We start from the raw sequence: 19,802 nt of genomic DNA on the forward strand, positions 1-19,802 counted from the left end.
TCATCTTGTGTGCTTGATTCTACTCATCGTTTGGTTAGTATTAACATCTCGGTTCCGTCTTTATGTGTATGTTGTGATTATTGGTGTTGTTGTTTATCATAATAAACTGTTGTTTAAGGTTCTTGTTGTCGATCTTGTCAAAAAGCATTTAGGGAATTCTTTTATAAACCATAACGTATCAGATTTATTAGCCTTGCATGCGATTGGAGATGAGGTAGTGGGTTAATAAAATAGTTTGGTGTAAATTCATGAAGTAATATTTATAAACTTGACTAGGTAGGTGGTGAGGAATCAACAGATCAATGCTAAAGGTTACCAACGATTTGTTTAATAAACTGGAAATTAATTGAGTGAGTCCTTGTATTTTCGGTCCAATCCCATGTAATATAGCAACAGCTTTTGTCGGTCCTGTGAAATTAATATTAGTTGATTCAATTATCAAAATTTAAAACAACCACCCCACTAACTTTTGGTCCAATCAATTAGACTAAAATTTGAGTGTCCATGTGATAACCGTAGAAGGCAATGATGATAATGATGAGATGCTTTAATGGTGGGTAAAATAAATAATACAACCAATCAAATAGAGCATGTATAACAAAGTTAGCACAAGTTGTTAATAAGTTGAATATATGAAAGAATTCATATTAGGTGCAATATGTGTTGCAGTAAGTTAGAATGTTTGGTTTTGAATTGGGAATAAGTAATATATAATCGGAGTTGGGGCTGCACATTACATCTGGACCGACCAAGTTACAGGCCACCTCATGGCACTTGGGCCGCATGAGGGTTAAGGGGCCGTGTATGAGTTGGGCCGCAGGCTGGCTAATATTCCTCGGGTGGGAGTTGGGTCGCATGGGTTAAGTGGGCTGGTGACTTATGGATTGGGATTAAAAACATGAAGCTGCTTAGTGCTATGGCCTGCCGCGTTTAATGGGCCTTATGCAATTTCGGTACAAGACCCATTTGTAATAAAAATGTCTATGGAATAATATGAATTATTATGGGATATTGTTAATGTATGTGTGATTATTTGATTTAGTAGTGAACAGTTAATGTGTGGTGTATGATAAATGAATTGGTAATATGGAAAATACATGTGACTCGAATCTGCGTCATAACCTGTGTGACAACGTGTGCCATACTTGCTTACAACTTGTGGAGTGTATACAATGAATAATTGAATTTTGCGTAAACGAAACTGACTATCATTGGAACCATACTAGGGTTTGGGGTGTCCAACGATAGAACAACTAATTAGTCTTGCCGAGCAAACCAAGGTGAGTTCACACAGCCAAGGCATGGGGTTCCCAGGGTGGGAATGGGTTTGGATTATTACTTGTACTTATCTAGCTTATGGTAACTAGTTATATGGTCCTCGGGTGAGGAAGGGTTATTGATATGATACGACTAGACTAGTGATGCTCATAGAACTGATCTTCGCACACACGCCAGGGTTGGCCGCGATATTATGACTAATCTTCGCACACATGCCTAGGAAGGCCGCGACCTATACTCTAAACTTCGCATACATGCCAGGGTGGCCGCGATACAAACATACCTAGTCTAGAATACTTGGGAACTTCCTCTAGTCATCGCACACATGCCTAGAGGGCCGCGATATGAACTAATACGATACATGACTTAACGAACGAACACAAGGCTACTTTACTATTACTATTACTGAACTGTTTACTGTGAACTCGCTCAACTAGTTGTTGACACTCTGCTGCATGCCTTGCAGGACCTTAGGTACATATGGAGCTTGCACGGGAGGCACAGTCGTTGTGGGATAAGGATCGTGGATGTTATTCTAAACACTTGAACTTTATTTTGGGTTTTCGTATTATGCTTCCGCTACTTAATTTACGTTTTGTTGAACATCAATCATGTCGTGATGAATTACATTAACTACTTTTAATATTAAACGCTATGTTCGATATGATTGGTGGCTTGATCCTGGTCATGTCACGCCTCCAAGCGGTGGTACTCCGCGTGTGGATTTTTGGGGGTGTGACAATAACCGGGTTTGCAACCCATGATTGGTATTTGACTTCTCGGAGAATGTCAGCAGATACGAGCTTCTCCACCTCCTGACAAGCAGCCAGGCTTCTTTCGGGTGCTAAGCTTCTTTTCTTTTGGACCACGGGCTTAACATCAGGTGGTATTCTTAACTCATGCTCAGCAATGTTTCGGGGAATTCCTATCATGTCTTATGGACACCAAGCAAAGACATCGTTGTAATGTGTCAACAACTTTTCCAGATAAGAGAGAGTTTCTTGTGAAAGGCTTGGATTGACCCTTATTCTTTGTTCAGGGTACCTAGAATTTATGATAAGCCTTTGCTTGTCTTCTTCACTTCTGGGATTTTCGCCTTCAACCATGTAGGCCTCTTGAGAGGGTTGAAGGGTTGCTATCCCCCTCTCGGTTGGGAATTTTACCGTGCCATGCCCAACAGACACGGCCATGAAGAAGGCACATTGTCCCGGTCTTCCTATGATCACATCATAGTTTGAAGGTATGTTGATAACCACAAAGGTGAGTGGCGGGATTCTTTCCTTCTGACCTTCACTAAAACGAACATTCAGTGTAAGTTGCCCTAAAGGCTTGAGGGGCATATCAGCAATGCCTTTTATGGAGGTTCCAAAGGGTTGAAGCCTTGAACGTTCCTCATTACTCAAGCGGTTGAAGAACTTCTCGAACATGATTTTAGTGGTCGCCCCAGTGTCTATGTATGCCCTATATGTTTTCATCGTTCCAATGGTAGCTTCTACAACGAGAGGGCGTGAAAGAGGGCCTTTTTCTGTTGGGGGAAAGCAAACGCACTGAAGCTCCCAAGCTTCCAACCGCTGCCTTTTATGAGGAACCTTTTCATCGGAGTTCACCATATTAACTTCCTTTCCCTTTCCTTCAGCCATTTTGTCTCGAACCCCTTTTACCAGATGGGCGAGTTCTCCTGACTTAACAGCCTCTTCAATCCTTTTCTTGTGTTGGAAGCAATCATTGGTGTGGTGACCCTTTTCTTCATGAAACTCACAGAACTGTGTGGAGTTTTCATTTTTTCTGCTTTTGGGGAGAGGCCTAGGAGGCCTAAAGTTCTGCTTGACTTCTTCTGTTGCAAGGATTTCTTGAGGAGTCTTTGTGAGGGGTGTGAAGCTCATGCCTTTCTCCCTGGTTGGAGGGTTCCGGCCTTCAGACCTTCGATGGTCTGAACCCTTTTGTCGTCTGTCATAGGAGTTATAATTCCCTCTTTTTCTGACTGGGCTATTACTTCGCCAGCTAGACCCTCTTTTCCTTTGTTCTTTGATGTCGACCGCCTCCTCTCCCCGGATGTGGGCTTCTGCCCTTTCGAGGGCTTCTTCCAAGGTCTTGGGCAGGGACTTGTTGAAATCTCTTGTGAGGTATTTCGAGGTGACAGCGTTCATGAAACCGGCTACCCTCATTTTTTCATCTGCCCCTACATAGGTTAGACCTTCCTTTTTGTATCGTTCAATAAACTCACGAAGACTTTCATTGTCACGTTGTTTTATTTGAAAAATGACTGTTGCATCTTTGACATATCGTCTCTATTGGGAGAAGTTGGCCAAAAAACCCTTGCTAAGGTCATCGAAGCTTCGAATGCTTCGAGCAGGTAAATCGTTGAACTAGATCCTGGCAAGATCCGATAAGGGTTTGCATGAACATCAGACAACATTCAGCGTTTGACCATTTCTCTATCCTTGCTGCACTGGTAAAGATCTGAAGATGGTCCTCTGGGTCCTCAGACCCATCATACGTTCTGATGTGGGACGGCATCTTGATCTTTGTTTGAAAATCATAATCGGCTATTTGCTGTGAGAAGCATGAAAGGTTACCTGGCTTATAGGGTTTGGCCAAGTCTTCTTCGACCCTTGTACCTATATTGTTATTACCATTGTTGTTCCCTTGAGTGGCTAGCACTTGATTGATGAAGTGTTGCCACGGGAAGCTGGCCATCATCTGAGTCATCATCTGGGTCATAGGGTTGAAGCCTTGAAGGCTTCCAGATGTGACTGGGCAGCTAACTCCAAGAGGGGTGCGCATTACTGCGCTTCGTGCCAATGGAAGCACAGACAGAGCCTGTTCCCACGAATTGGCTGTAGAATCTGGAAAGCTTGATATTGGGAAATGTAGGAGCTGATCCAAAGTCAGCTCATGGCCCAGAGGAGCACCACTCGTAACCGGCTGAGATGAAAAGAGGGGATGTGTGGTAGGGTTTGTCATGGTAGACAAATATGGAACAGGGTTTGGAGGATTACTGGGACCGGCGTCATTCCTGACTGTGAAGGGTGGAATGGGAGGTCCGGGAGACAGCGTTGGTTCAGGTTCATCATAGTCTAGACGAATCCTCACTCCCTTATCCTTCTCTTTGTTCACGTACTGGTTGAGGAGAGTCCTCAACTCAAGAAAATTGTTGGCAACTCCCTCGGGGGTAAGTTCAATATGTGTTGGAGTGTCAGTGACGCCAACATTAGGGGAAGGAACTCCAGATCTAGAAGGAGTTGGAGTGTTAAAGGTAAGAAACTCGGGTGTGCTCCCTGGAGTTGAGAAAGAGGTTGGAATAGCCACGTGAGCTTGGCTGCTACCCGGAGTTGAAGTGTTTAGTACCTGATTCACTTCACCCGGGGATCCACTTTCAGACATGGCAAATTCAAGAGAGAAGAGCTACACTACTAGGTCTTTTTGAGGAGAAATAGCGGCGTAGCCCCACGGTGGGCGCCAACTTGTTGAGACAACATAAAATAGACCAAACGTAGTAGCGAGGGTCGTTAGGTAGAAGGGTTAAAGGGTTTAACCTTGCCTAGCGCAGGTCGTGGGGTCCCCCCACGTTTGCAAGACGTGGAAGGAGGTTCACTAGTTTGTTTTTCTTGTTTGAAGATCCAATTCTGAAGTGTTGTCCAGAAAAGGATGGAGGAACAAAAAGAATAAGTGTGAATTGAATGTGAGTAAGGGACACTTGCGTGAAGCAAGTGTACGATGTGAAGGACCAGAGTTTAAGGAAGCAAATCTGATCGGAATGTCTCCACTCAGTAAATGAAGTGTCACTTATATAGGAGAAGACATTTCCCAAAGAGGCATTCATTTGACTAGTGAACTAGCTTGCAGCGAGGGGCTTACCCTTTCGGGGGTTGAAGCCTTTTGACCCCTGGATAATAGCATGTGCTCTGTGGACCTGCGTTGCTTTTACGGCTATGGTTGGTGAGACTGTTTTGGGGATGTGACTTGTTTACTGTTCCCGTATTACTTTACTCTATCTTCTCAGCTTTTTCAACCATTGAACCTTTTAACCTTTTGGGCGTTTACATATTTGGTCATTTTATTTAGTCTCGGGCTACCCCCGTCATCAGACACCAAGTAGCTCCAGCCTAATTTTGAGAGGTACCTGTCACTTAGTCTTTGGAAAATACGTCAGTTTTCACTGGTAAATACAATTAACCGACTCATTTGAAAAGAGTTTATGAAAATTGATTTAGGCGCACAAGGCACAAAACCTTTTATAACTAGGGACAATTTTTATTAAAATCTTGTATGCAGATTTACATGTTTGTCATACAATTGGGGCCGGTTTGGAAGCCAGTCATGATTAACCGACTCACCGCTTTATAAACCCACAAAGGAGTTATCCCCAACTTGTGGGTAATTTAAAATTTAGCATTTAGCATTTTGCATCTGTCATGTGTATGCCTACACCCCGTGCATAGTTCGTGGCCATTTACAAATGAAATGAGCCAAGGATATCCAGGACACGGTCGTATTAACCCCCAATCTTTATGTTATCAAACAAAACAGATTAAAACGGGTTATGTAATTTATTAATCACAATCCGATTAAATGATTACATACCCGACCAAGCGGTAATATTATACCGTATCCCAAGCCCGTATTAGGGAAAATAAGTTAAAAGTATTTACCTGAGCTAGTTGTGCAAAGATGCTACTCAGCCATATAATTCCTAAGACCTTATGCAAATATCTTCTACCGAAGCTACTTAATCTGTATGGAAAGGTTTATTAACCTATTAGGAGACTAACGGGTCTTATTTAAGTCAAAGACTTAGACAGGTTAGTTTTAAGGATGCTTTACGGTTCGAAAAGCTAGATTAAGCGGAGACCGGAATGGAATGTGATTTAGATCCGAAAAGTTTGAATACTTGTATAATATGGGTAAAATAAACACATTCTGGATTTTGAAGTTTAAATGTTAAAGTTAAACCCCTTTCGGCTAATTCATGTAAACTAGTTACATAAACCGAACCGAACGCATAAATGCATAACGGGTAACCGAATGAACCATATACAAGTCCCATATTTTATTATGCTTAAAATATGTTAAGACATCAGTAGGATGTTAACATATATGCCCAAAAATAATTTAAAACCGAATTAAGTCCCGTAAGAGTAATTTGGCCATTTTAAGATTTATAAAAGAGGTTTAAAAATAAACTGATGTTCTGATCTAAAACATTCTGAAAAAATATTTATTTATGATGTTATAACAGTAGGATATCATACATATGTGTGGTTTACCATTTATGGCCAAACTATGCCCCGAAAGGGTATTTTGATCATTTCACATATGTTTTTAAGGACATAATTGGAAGTCTGAGTTCATGACTTATACCTACTGTAAAAATATTAAAATTTATATATAATTTCAGTAGGTAACAAGTCTTGGGTGCTAAATATGATTTTAAACCATACTATGCACCTAATTAGCGTAAAAATCGATAATTGCCGATATTCGCGATGTTTATGTGATTCTGAGATTTTGATTAGCCTTGGATGTTTAAAATATTTTATTTTTCATATTAAATCAGTAGAAAAAGGTTTGGCATGTTAATCATATGTAAACCACATTTTATTAGTAAAAAGGGCATTATCGTCAATTATATAATTTATACAAGAACTCAATGTTAAGATTAGTATCTAATCTGACCCAACATTCCAAAAAGTCCTAAAAATTATATCATAACAGCAGGTTAAGAGTTTTGAGTCAAAATTTATGTTTAAACATGATTCTTGCATAAAAGGGTAATTTAGACTTTATAAAAGCTAAATTTACGATATTATGCATAACGTCATTTTGAGACCAGGATATAATGTCAAAATAATTTAAACATGTTTATATATCAGTACTCAACTTGCTTGTAGGTTCATATGTCCAAAAATCTCATTTTTAGACCATAAGGGCATATTGGTCAATTATAAGCATAATAATGGAAACATGCATAAAATTCAGAATTTCCAAATGACCATATAATATAACTTCAGAGAGTTATACTATAACATTATTTGGTCCTGATGGAAGCTTAAAACATAAAGGAATTAAGCTTAATCAGGTCAGAACTGAAAGTTAAAGCAAAAGTCAAGCTTTTGCGACTTTCGGTTGCGAACCGAGCCTAAACTAAGAATTGTCAGGTTGAACATGCTTAGACATGTTCTAATAATATTTACCAAGTTATTTAAGTGACAAAACATGGTTCATAACTTCTACATTATCAGTTTTAATTATTATTTGAAAATCTGACTAGTTTGACTTTTTGACTATTTACCTTGACCCGACAATTAACTAAGTAAACGTGATAATTAGGAGGTGCCCTTTTGAGGGATTAACACCTACCTAATTACGATCATGTAGCCATATTCGCCTCGAATAATGGCTGGACCGTTTAGGTCTAAACCGAAAGTCAAAGCGTTATTACGACAACTTTGACTTTTGGTCTTTAAACATATAAAAACCAAACTAAAGTGGCTAAGGACACTTACAAAAGGTCCTTGCATGAAATTTGAACTATGGTGGGCTTCCCTCTTGATCAGGAATTCCAGAGAAAGCTCAAGAATGCTCAAGCAAGTGAGAGAGATGGAAATTTTGAAATGAGCAAGTATTCAAGGCCCTCAAGGCCCCTATTTATACTAATTCAGGTGATTCTAGGATGAAGCCAGGTGTATGGGAGGTGTTAGGATCTTCACAAGTGTCCATGGTGGTTTTAAAAACCATCAAATGTTGCTGGATTTCGAGTTATATGAGAAAGAAGTGGTATGTGTGATGAACAAGAAATAAACTTGCAGTTGTCATTAACTTTCTGTGCTGGGGACTCTCTGGCGCCCCCCGAGCAAGACAGGGCTGGAGGTTGCGCCCAGCCAGAGACCAACTACACTGCCAAAGTTGTTTCAGGTTTGGCAGTTTTAGTCCCTGGTCCTTCTAACTTCGAATATATTTCATTTTAAGCATAATTGGCCCTTGTAGTTAGTTTGTAGATGATCTTGGGAGTATAACAAGACACCGTTAGGTCCGGTTTCGTTAAACAATCACCGAAAACACTGGTTTCATCTCGTTGACGCTTTTAACCCTCATTCTTAAAAGTTTGTGTAATTAACACATAACGATATCGAAACCTTGTGAATTTGTTATCACTTATTCTTGAGAGTATATTCAAATATTACGAAGCCCCGGGTTTGTTAAAAGGTTACTCACAGGTAAGAATTAACATGTTGACACGTTTAACCTCTTTGTCTTGTAAACTTTCGATTACTTTCACAAACGGCTTCTTACGTCCGAATATTTACTCGTTTAGGAATATATTCATCGTGTGTGGTCAATCAGAGGCACAAGTTTGGCATGTTGACACTTTTAGTCCCTTCACATACGTATTTTCATCGTTTGTCATCTTTAGTCCTTGTAATTCAATCTTTCACATGTTTAGGGTTTAGGACACGTGTCTTCATATAATTGGACACGATTTTACGAGGTGTTACATCCTCACCCCCTTAAAAGAAATCTCGACCCCTAGATTTACTGAAATAAGTGAGGGTACTTTGTCGCATAGTGGACTCAACCTCCCATGTATATTCAGGGCCTCTACGGGCCTCCCATTTCACTTTCATTATGGCTACGTGCTTCCTTCGGACTTTTTAACCTGTCGATCCTTGATCGATATAGGTCTTTCAACAAACCTCATGCTTTCATCAATCTGTACGTCTTTATGAGACATTGCTAGGGATTCATCAGCTATACATTTCTTTAAGTTACAGATGTGGAACACGTTGTGAATTCCACTAAGCTCCTCAGGTAAGTTTAGCTTATAAGCTATACTCCCGACACATTCGATGATCTCAAATGGTCCGATGTACCTTGGGCTTAGCTTGCCCTTCTTACCAAAACGCATCACACCTTTCCAGGGTGATACCTTTAGTAAGACTTTGTCTCCTACCTCAAACTTTAGAGGTTTTTGCCTTTTATCTGCATAGCTTTTCTGCCTATCTCTGGCAGCTTTTAGGCATTCATGAATTTGGACAATCTTGTCCGTGGTTTCAAGGACTATTTCAGGTCCTGATAACTGAGTTTCTCTAACTTCAACCCAACAAACAGGCGTTCTGCATTTCCTCCCATATAACGCCTCAAAAGGCGCAGCCTGTATGCTAGTATGGTAACTATTATTATAGGAGAACTCAATTAAAGGTAGGTGGTCATCCCAGCTACCACCTAAATCAATGACATATGCGTGAAGCATGTCTTCCAATGTATGAATTGTACGCTCATTTTTCTCATCCGTCTGAGGATGGTAAGCAGTACTGAAATTCAAACGAATGCCCAATGATTGTTGGAAACTTTTCCAGAAATGAGAAGTGTATCTAGTATCTCTATCAGATACAATAGATACTGGCACTCCATGGAGAGATACAATCTCATCCACATACAACTGAGCTAGCTTATCAGAGCTGTGAGTCTCCTTGATGGGTAAGAAATGAGCTGACTTAGTCATTCTGTCAACTATGACCCATATAGTATCATTTCCATGCCTTGTCTTAGGTAACTTGGTAATAAAATCCATGGTTACCATCTCCCACTTCCATGTGGGGAGTTCTAACTGTTGTAGCAAACCTGCCGGCTTTTGGTGTTCAGCTTTAATCTGAGCACATGTCAGACATTTAGCTACGTATGTGGCTATGGACTTCTTCAAACCCATCCACCAATAGTTTGCTCTTAAATCTTGATACATTTTGTCACTTCCAGGGTGAACTGAGTATCTGGAATTATGAGCTTCCTGGAGGATTATATCTCTATGTCCTCCATGGATGGGAACCCAGATTCGACCATTTAATCTGAGGATTCCATCGTTCCCTGGTGACAACTGATCAAAAGTTGCACCTAGTCTTTCTCTTGGAAAGTTAGTTTCCAATACAGCTTCTTTCTGAGCGGCCAACAATCTCTCATTCAAGTTGTTCCTGAGTTAAATACTCTTGGCATTAATCCATATAGGTTTAATCCTTTCTTTTCTGCTCAATGCATCTGCGACTACATTTGATTTACCAGGATGGTAGCGAATCTCACAGTCGTAGTCATTTAGAGTTTCCATCCAACGACGTTGCCTCATATTGAGATGTTTTTTATTGAACAAGTGTTGGAGACTTTTGTGATCTAAATATATCACACATTTGGTCCCATATAGGTAATGTCTCCATAACTTAAGTGCAAATACAACGGCACCCAATTCCAGATCGTGGGTGGTGTAATTCTTCTCATGCACTTTCAGTTGTCGTGATGCATAGGCAATCACATTGCCTCTCTACATAAGCACACAGCCCATGCCAGTGTGCGAAGCATCACAATAAACAACGAACTCTTCTATCCCTTCAGGCATTGTCAACACTGGAGCATTGCTCAACTTGTGCTTAAGGATCTCGAAAGACTCATGTTGCTTAGGACCCCAATCAAAGTTTACATTCTTACGGGTCAAGGTAGTTAGAGATGCAGCTATTCTCGAGAAGTTCTCAATGCATCTTCTGTAATAACCTGTTAATCCCAGAAAGCTGCGAATTTCTATAGGTGTCTTAGGTGCTTCCCAGTTCATCATTGCTTCTATCTTAGCGGGATCCACTTGGATACCACGCTCACTTACAACATGTCCAAGGAATTGGACTTTGCGAAGCCAGAATTCGCACTTGGAGAATTTTTCATAAAGCTTTTCCTGTTGTAGTAATCCTAGAATGCACCGAAGATGTTTCTCGTGATCAGCTTGATTACGAGAATAAATAAGTATGTCATCTACAAAGACGATGACAAACTTATCTAAGTAAGGCTTACAGACTCGATTCATGAGGTCCATGAATGTTGCAGGTGCGTTAGTGAGCCCGAAAGGCATCACTAAGAACTCATAGTGGCCATACCTTGTTCTAAACGCGGTTTTAGGTACATCTTCAATTCTAACCTTGAGTTGATGATACCCTGATCTTAAATCAATCTTTGAGAAGAAGCTTGCCCCTTGTAGTTGATCAAACAGATCGTCGATCCTGGGCAATGGATAACGGTTCTTGATTGTTACTTTGTTTAGCTCACGGTAATCAATGCATAGACGCATTGATCCATCCTTCTTCTTTACAAATAGTATAGGTGCTCCCCAAGGTGATGAGTTGGGTTGTATAAAACCCTTTTCCATTAAGTCGTCTGGTTGGGTTCTTAGCTCTTTCATTTCTGTAGGTGCTAGACGGTAAGGAGCTCGTGCAATCGGTGCTGCTCCTGGTAGAATGTCTATCCTGAATTCGACTTACCTCTCAGGAGGTAATCCAGGTAGCTCATCAGGAAAGACATCACGGTATTCAGAGATGATTGGAATATCTTCAATCTTAGGTTTCGGATTATCAACTGTCACCTGTGCCATATAAATGACACATCCATTCTTCAAACACTTGGATGCCTTGAGTATAGACACATTGTCGGGCAAACCATAGTGTGTATCTCCATGAATGGTGACTAATTCACCGGATGGGGTTTTGACGTTAACTAGTTTCTTATCGCAGGCAATTTGGGCTTGGTTATGCGATAACCAATCCATGCCTAAAACTATATCAAACCCAGCCAATTTCATTGGCAAAAGAGATAGTAGAAAAGAGTGATTCTTAATGGATATAAAGCATCCATCAAGAAGAGTTGAAGCGGTTTCTAAGGTACCATCTGCGAGTTCTACCTCATATTTAATTTCTAGAGTTTTAATATGCAGATTCAGTAATTTACTAAACTTATGGTCTACAAATGACTTATCAGCACCCAAATCAAATAAAACTCTAGCATAAATATCATTAATGAGGAAGGTACCTGTTATAACTTTATCATCATTCACCGCCTCCCTGGCGTTCATCTGAAACACCCTAGCATTGGTTTTCTTCGCCTCATTAGGCTTCTTGGTATTCTTAGGGCAATTAGTCTTAATGTGCCCCTTTTCATTCCAACCATTGCAGGTTGCATCCTTTAAGTTTCGGCACTCCAGAGTTTTGTGCCCTTTCTTCTTACAGATTCCATAAGGCTTGGCTTGTGGATCAAAATTACATGTCCCAAAATGCCTTTTATCACAAATCTTGCACCTAGGCTTGTCACTAGACTGACCCTTCTTAAATCCCGAATTTCCTTTCTTCTTCTTATTTGACTGGTGGGACTGATCATCCTCTCTCTTTCTCTTTCCATCATCCGTGGTCCTCCTAGACTTACTCCTTATAGCATCAAGAGTAAGAGACAATGAAAGATCTACAGTTGATCTATAGGTAGTAGGCATTGAAGCCTTGACATGTCCCTTGATTTCAGGGGCCAAACCACCAATAAAACGCGCAATGCGTTTTGGCTCCGGAGTGACCAGATACGGAACAAGTCGGGACATTGAATTAAAACTAGTAACATAAGATCTACAATCCAGATCTTTCATGACCAACGTGAGGAAATCCGTCTCCACTTTCTCCACTTCGTGTTGTGGACAGTAGGTGCCTTTCATAAGCTCAACAAACTTAGCCCAAGAAAGGGTATACAGAGGAACTTTCCCTGTGGATTGCACTAAGGCTTTCCACCATGTCAGGGCGTCGCCTTTAAAGGACTGTGATACAAACTTAACAATGTCCTCTTTGGCACACCCACTGATATCCACAACTGTCTCCATCTCATCTAACCATTTCATGCAATCAATACCTCCCTTTTCCCCAGTGAAATCCCTTGGTTACAAGAGATAAAATATTTGTAAGTACAACCCTTGTACCTGGGAGCCTGATCAAAGACAATATGCTTCTGAGATTCACCCTTCTGATTGGATGAATGTTGAGATTCATCCTTTTTCAATGTATGCGATTTCGAAAGGGACTTTGTATGAGTTTTCGATCGAGCATTACTCGGTTCTTTAAACATATTATTCACAGCTTGAGTAACTGTCGTGTTTATCATTGCTTGAAGTTTGGCACAAGTAACGTGCAACCTTGTATCATTATTGTTTCCCTCAACTGGGTGACTATTAGCTTCATCGGAGCCAGCCATGATTTGAATACAAAAATCAACAATAATGATTTGTTTAGATTATATATTGAATCATCATATTTGATGATTAGATAGCCATGGTATAAATAACCCATATAGACCATTAAGATAATAAGTCAGAAATTATTTGATTATGATTTGCCTAGGCTGCAAATGAACCATTATTGGCATTTATATAGGATATAATCCATTATATTTATCAGATAGGGAACATAGGTCACAACTGTCAATGTCGTATTGACATTTTTATATAGCACAAAGGCTTGTCTCAAAGGACTTTTAGATGGCGCAAGAGGCCTTGTCACAAGGACAATTTAAAACAAAATCAATGATCTTTTGGATCGGATTTTTAAGGGTCGAACATAGTTCATCGCCTTTTTGACAAGAAGTTATAAAATAAAACTATCTTGGTCAGAATTATACATTGGCCCGTAGGCCTAACACCTCGAATGGATGTTTTAGTATAGACATCATATTCGATGTTAATAGCCATGATTCATAATGATCATTTAGGCCATGAAAGTGGCTTGGAAAGATCCAAGTACATTGAAGGCTAGTGTGGTTTCTCAAGTCACACTGCCAGGAGTGTTAACATGTTTTTAGATGTTAATAAGGAGTTATTGTCTTAAGAGGGTTATACCATCATAGCCATTGATATTGTGGCTAGGTTATACCTTTAAGAACATCTTTTTGAAATTTGAATGCAGATCAATTAAAATTGAAATGATTATTTGCATGTTGATGTATTAAAATACATATATAAATTTCAAAAGAAAGACTTCATTAATAGTATTAGAAAGACTACAAAAGCTGCCCTAAACGGGTCTTAAAATAAATAAATTGTCAACGCAGGGACTAAAGAAAAGAAACAAGTCCTCGCGGGGACTGAAATAAAAGAAATGTCCACGCAGGGACTTAATTGAAACTACAATACAAAATAAAATAAAATCTTCTACTTCTTCTTTCCCTTGATGAAGTTCGCAAGACCCTTAAGGAATTTATGGGTCTTTCTTTCCCGTTCCTCTGCTTTTTGTTTAACCTCTTCCAACCTTTGTAAGATTTCTTGCGTTTATGATTGTTGAGGTGGAGGTTGAGGTTGCTGCTGATAAGAAGGGTATTGATACACATGTACGGAATACCCAGTTAGGTATGCTGGTGGAAACGGTGAGGGATAAAGAGCGTTAAAATAGCTGCTTCAACATAAGGGTCATGAGCAGGGGCTTGATATTCATAACCAGTAGGAGCTTGATACTCAAACGGGTTATAACCAGTCAAACCTGGGTAAGTAGGTATTGGGTTTTCATAACCTATCGGCGGTGGCGGTGGTGCAGAGGTAACCGGCGTGGTATCGATTTCCGGCACCGCGTGAGAAGGTCCACCCATTTGTAGATCTTCGGGGATTGGAGGGTAAGTGCTTGAAGCTTGTGGGGAACTGAATCTAGGTCCCCCTCGCACAAACATTCGTGCGTTCCTCCTCCATCTTGGTGGCTCAGGAGGTGGTTGAGGTAGTTGAGGTGGTTCCTCAACTGGCAATGGCGGTGGAGTTACCGCCTTGAAGTGTGGTTCCTCCAATGGAGGCTGTGGAGGAGTGTTGTGAAAAGAAGGGGTGTTGACAAAATCCCATTGCCCAAACCATTCTCTATAAGTGTCGGGACCTCGATAGGGAGATCCTGCAAATGAAGAACTTCTAGAAATACTTATGGGATGCGTAGGCGTCCCAGAAGGTGGCATCTCTTGATCTGGATCATCGTCCATATCCATATCTTGTGAAAAATGGTCCTCAGGGCCTAGCGGGTTATATCCCGGTGGTTCATTGATATAATCATTAGGGTTAAATTGACCCGGTGAGTAAGAATGGTGGGAATCAGAATGGTGAAATGAGTGTGAGTGCAGCAAATGCTGCGAGTGATTTGAGTGATGAAAGTGGTGAGAGTGAAAAGAATGTTGGGGCTCGTCTTGTTAAGGTGGCCCAAAGGAAGGGTGGTATGAAGGTGATGTACTAAGCGAGACGGATCGCCTCGCGGGTTCCAAAGAACGCCTCCAATCTTCATGAGAATCGGAGGTGCTGAATGACGCGGAAGGAGTGCGTCTATGTGATGATCCAGCTTAACTTGACGGTCCTCCTCACATAGGACCTTTTCCTTGGCCTCTTATGTCACACCCCAACCAATGGCGGAAACATCGGGATGAGACGAAGTGTGAAGATTGCTAGAGACATCATAACGCTATTTGTGACAATATTTAGAAAATCCAAATTTCATTTCATTTCATAACTTCAAATAGTCAACGTTACAAGAAATTCAAATACGACAAGTTTAACAAAACAACATGATAACATATCAAAATTTTGATACAACATTTTAAACCCTAACGTCTATATGTGTATCTAGGCATCAACGCTACTTCATTTCATAGCATCATCGTCCTCAACCTGTAACATGTTTAAAATAAAGTTCAATGCAAAAGCAAAGGCGAGTATACAAGTTTGATACGTACATAGCAAAAGATAAGTTTGAACAATTCCTCATAGCAAGCATGTGATTCAAGATAAACATTTAAACATGGCATGTGTCTAACATATCAAACCAAGAAAACGCAACTTGCTCATGACATAACCAAAGTTTCAGTAGAGGCGGGTCGTTAATCCTATAGCGCTACATATGTCAAGGTTTGGCTCGTACGAAGTTAATGATAAGTTCAACACATAAGAATCACCCAAATTTAAAGTATCAAGTCATCACATATACAAGCATGTTATAGGAATGTTCATGTGTTTAGACAAAAGTTCATGTGTAAGTTTCAATAGGTAAACATGTTACACCCCAAAAGTAGTAAAAGTAAAAAGGGGAAAAGTACGAGTATACTCACAAAGTTTGCATACGTTTTCCGATTATCCAATTGTTGACGAGTAGAGATTTAGAGTCTGAATGTATAAGGGTTAAGGTTCAAGTATGTTTAGAGTCGAGATTCGGTGTTCAAAACAACATAAAAATAAGATATGAGAATAACATGGAAAATAATCATTTAGTACATATGATGCTTGTTCTTGACACTAGGAAACTCGAAGGAGTTTAGATGTTTTCATGGAACAAGGTTCCATTAGAATCGTGACAAGTTATCATAGTCTAGGATGATGTAATCTAGTACCCCGACATATGAACACTAGTTCATCATCAAAGATTCGATTATTCGAATAATATATTTAGGTTATATAATATATGTCCAATAGTTCAAGCATGAGGTAGAAGATTAAAATCTTCATTTTGGTACCTCTAAATGTCGTAGAAGTCATGTAGGAGGTAGGAAGATCAAGTCTTCCATTTAGGCACCTCTATGTGTTCACCACTACACTTGATGTAAAAAAAACAACCAAGGAGGGTCATGAACATACAATAAAGAATAAGAAATATACACACTAACTAAGAGAAATCATCAAATCATGTGAGGATTGTATGTTTGGACAACCCAAGTTGTTCCATAATCACTCATGTATCAAAGACAAAGTTTGACATGACTTGTGGGTTAAAAACCCTAAACAAAACACCAAGTTTATGAGGTTTAATCCTCTGATTTTAAATGTCTCAACCTTGTTTTTAAGCTTAACCAACCATGGGATAAGTTGTAAGCATTAGGACATAGGTATGAGATGTGTTAGACACAAGTTGCATAGGTTTAAACAAGTTTTTGATGAACATAAAAACAAACAGAAAGTTTATGGACTATTTCGGGGCATTTCCAGGTCTGATTTCTCCAAGGAGAAGTCTAGGAATCGAACCCCATGATTATACAAGCAAGTAGGAAAAAGAATCGAGTGAATCGGATAAGAATTGAGTGAGTTATGCTCATTTTCGTGAAGGGGTGTCAATCTACTCGAACCCTTGCTTTCAGCTACGGTTTGGTGGATGTTTTGTGAGTTTTTAGGGTTGCAAAACTGGTAGGGAGGCTGGTTATAAGTGGTATTTATAGGGGGGAGGATTAGGGTTTCAATGGGTTGGGCTTTGGAAGTGTTTAGAAGGGGTTACACCTTGAAACTAGCCCACAAAACCCAACTATATGGGGCTGAATTTTGCTGAATTGGGCTGCCATATTTCTTTATTTTTTTTATTTTTTTAAAACATTATAATGAGTAATTTTGTTAATTAAGTTGTGTAATAATATGCAACAATGTTTCCCCTAACTTGTAACAAGGTAAAATATGAAATAAAACATGATTTAACTAGGTAAAAAGTGTAATGTACAAGTTTTATTTACGAAGCAAGTTCCGTATTTTACAACGATTACGATGAAAGAATGGTTATAAGAACACAAGATTTCCAAAGATAGAATTTCACGTAAGGTTTCTAAATGTAGGATGTTTGAAAACGCAGGGCGTTACAGTCTCCCCTCCTTTAGGAAATTTCGTCCCGAAATTTATTCAAGAGGAAGGCTTGAAAGAGTTTTTGGCATAAAGGTGATCATTAAGAGTTGAAACTTGGGAAGTTTGAAAGTTTTGAAAAGTACCAAATTTTGGAGAACGTCAAGGTAGATTTGCAAGGGGAAGTTTTTAAGGATAGTTTAAAAAAAATCATACTTTCGTAAAACCTGTTTATTGAGAGGAACGAAAAGGTTTGTTACTTTAAATATAGCAATAGAGGTATACTAAGTATAGTTTCACAAGAATCAAGAATAGGGAGGCTATTTTATAGGTAACGAGGTAAGTTAGGACTCAAATGTTTAAACAAGCTGGATTGCGAACGAGTTTTGTATAAAATAATACGAGTATAGAATGAACGAATGACTCTTAAAGAGTACAAGTATGTGAATAGCATAAGTGTTGGATAGATGAACGTAGTGTGTTAAGGATGAAGTCTCGTCATGAATAATCGGATATAATGCGTTTGTGAGTTGCGTGAAGTTGTATTAGGTCCAAAAGGTCTGCAACACACTGAATTTCTCATGGCACGTTTTACGAAATTTTGGTAACATGGTGAAAACACTTATATATAGGAAGTACCAGCGGCGTATCCACCATGTTTTGACCATGTTACGTCCGTTTCGTCTTCGGTGTCATGTTACGTTCCGTGTATTACCATACGCAGTAGCACACTCTATGGTTCTCATACGCCTATCACTATAATCTCGTGTGCACCCGTGATTATTTTGATCGTCGCATGATCCGCATAGCTTGTACTAGTTGTGTATGAATCGGGGTATACATAAAAAGTTTAGAATGTGTACGTACAAGAATATAGTATATAAGCAAGTCCATGCTTAAGTATGTGTGGGACCCACGCAAGCGAATCCCTCAGGTTACGCTCGCGTATAGGTACGAATGTATGAATCATGAGTAAGGATGAAAGTATGAGCATAAGTTTAAGTATGAATACGCATGTATGTATGAGCATAAACATAAAACGTGTAAGTAGTATGTGTACAAGCAGAAGCGTAAAACGTATAAGTAGTATGTGTATGAGTACAAGCATAAAACGTATGAACATAGGTGTAGGTATGAAAAATAAATATTGCGTATATGGTGTACGTTGAGGCATCGCGGATTAGAAAGGCTAAGTATGTAGATACGAACGATATAAATGGTGTTATCGCGAGATATCGACTAAAACGTGTATGACGATGTGCATGTATAGTTGTTCCAACAAAACGTTGAGTTTATCGAATCAAAATTAGATTGAGCCTGGTTTGAAAGGTAGAATATAGTTTGTATATGTAAAGGAACATAAAGTACTCGTTGGTTATGCATAACGTATTTTGTAACAAATAGAAATGCTAATTTTGTTTAAAAGGGTTTACGTAATCCGAAAAATGGTCGGTCCCTATGAAGTCTTCTTGCCCACGTGTTTTGTAAATTGGTGTAGGAAAAGGGTTTTCGTTAAAAAGTAAGTTCGTTTCATCAAAGAAGAAATTATGAATTTAGGAGGTTCTTGTGAAAACTAGGATCCTTAGAAGAGAAATTTAGCAAAAGGACTTAGTGATTAAAAAAATTAACAAATGATTTGTTGATGTTGAAAAGGGTATTTGGTAAAACAATCATATAACTTCTATAAGATCTTATAAGTATTTGAGAAAGGTTGGTTGGATTTTGATTAAAAGTAGAAGGTGAGCATGTTTTAGTGATTAAGTCGAATATGAAGTTCATGGGCAAGAGTTTCATTGAGCCGATTAAATGGATAGGTAGCATTTCGTAAGGTTTTGAAGTTCGAGCAATAAAACGTTTTAAGACATGATTATGAATTTCGCGTATATGAGTTGAGTGAAAATAGATTGTAGAATAAGAAGTACGTTTGATAAAACAATGCATTTTGAAATCGGTATGAGTGGGTATTTTGAATAATGATAAACAATTTGGGTATAAAATATGATCGAGTTTGCATAATAAGATATTTTGAAGAGACGTTTTGGTAACGATCACCTAGGTAAGGGAATCACCCCTAACTCGTTGGTGATGTCGTTTTTTTTTAAGAAAAAGGGGAGTGGAGTTAGTCGTCAAGGTAAGGAAA

The 19,802-nt window shown here is 39.3% G+C and overlaps 1 protein-coding gene across 1 annotated transcript; it reads right to left on the minus strand.

Moving 5' to 3' along the window:
* Nucleotides 1-14,451: 14,451 nt before the first annotated feature.
* On the minus strand, nucleotides 14,452-15,069 carry LOC110870053 (leucine-rich repeat extensin-like protein 5). Its single transcript, XM_022119253.1, has one exon. It carries the CDS (start codon nucleotides 15,067-15,069, stop codon nucleotides 14,452-14,454), a length of 618 nt encoding a protein of 205 aa, XP_021974945.1.
* Between the last annotated feature and the right edge of the window lie 4,733 nt (nucleotides 15,070-19,802).

Source organism: Helianthus annuus, chromosome 8 (assembly GCF_002127325.2).
Source record: "Helianthus annuus cultivar XRQ/B chromosome 8, HanXRQr2.0-SUNRISE, whole genome shotgun sequence".
NCBI classification, from domain to species: domain Eukaryota; kingdom Viridiplantae; phylum Streptophyta; class Magnoliopsida; order Asterales; family Asteraceae; genus Helianthus; species Helianthus annuus.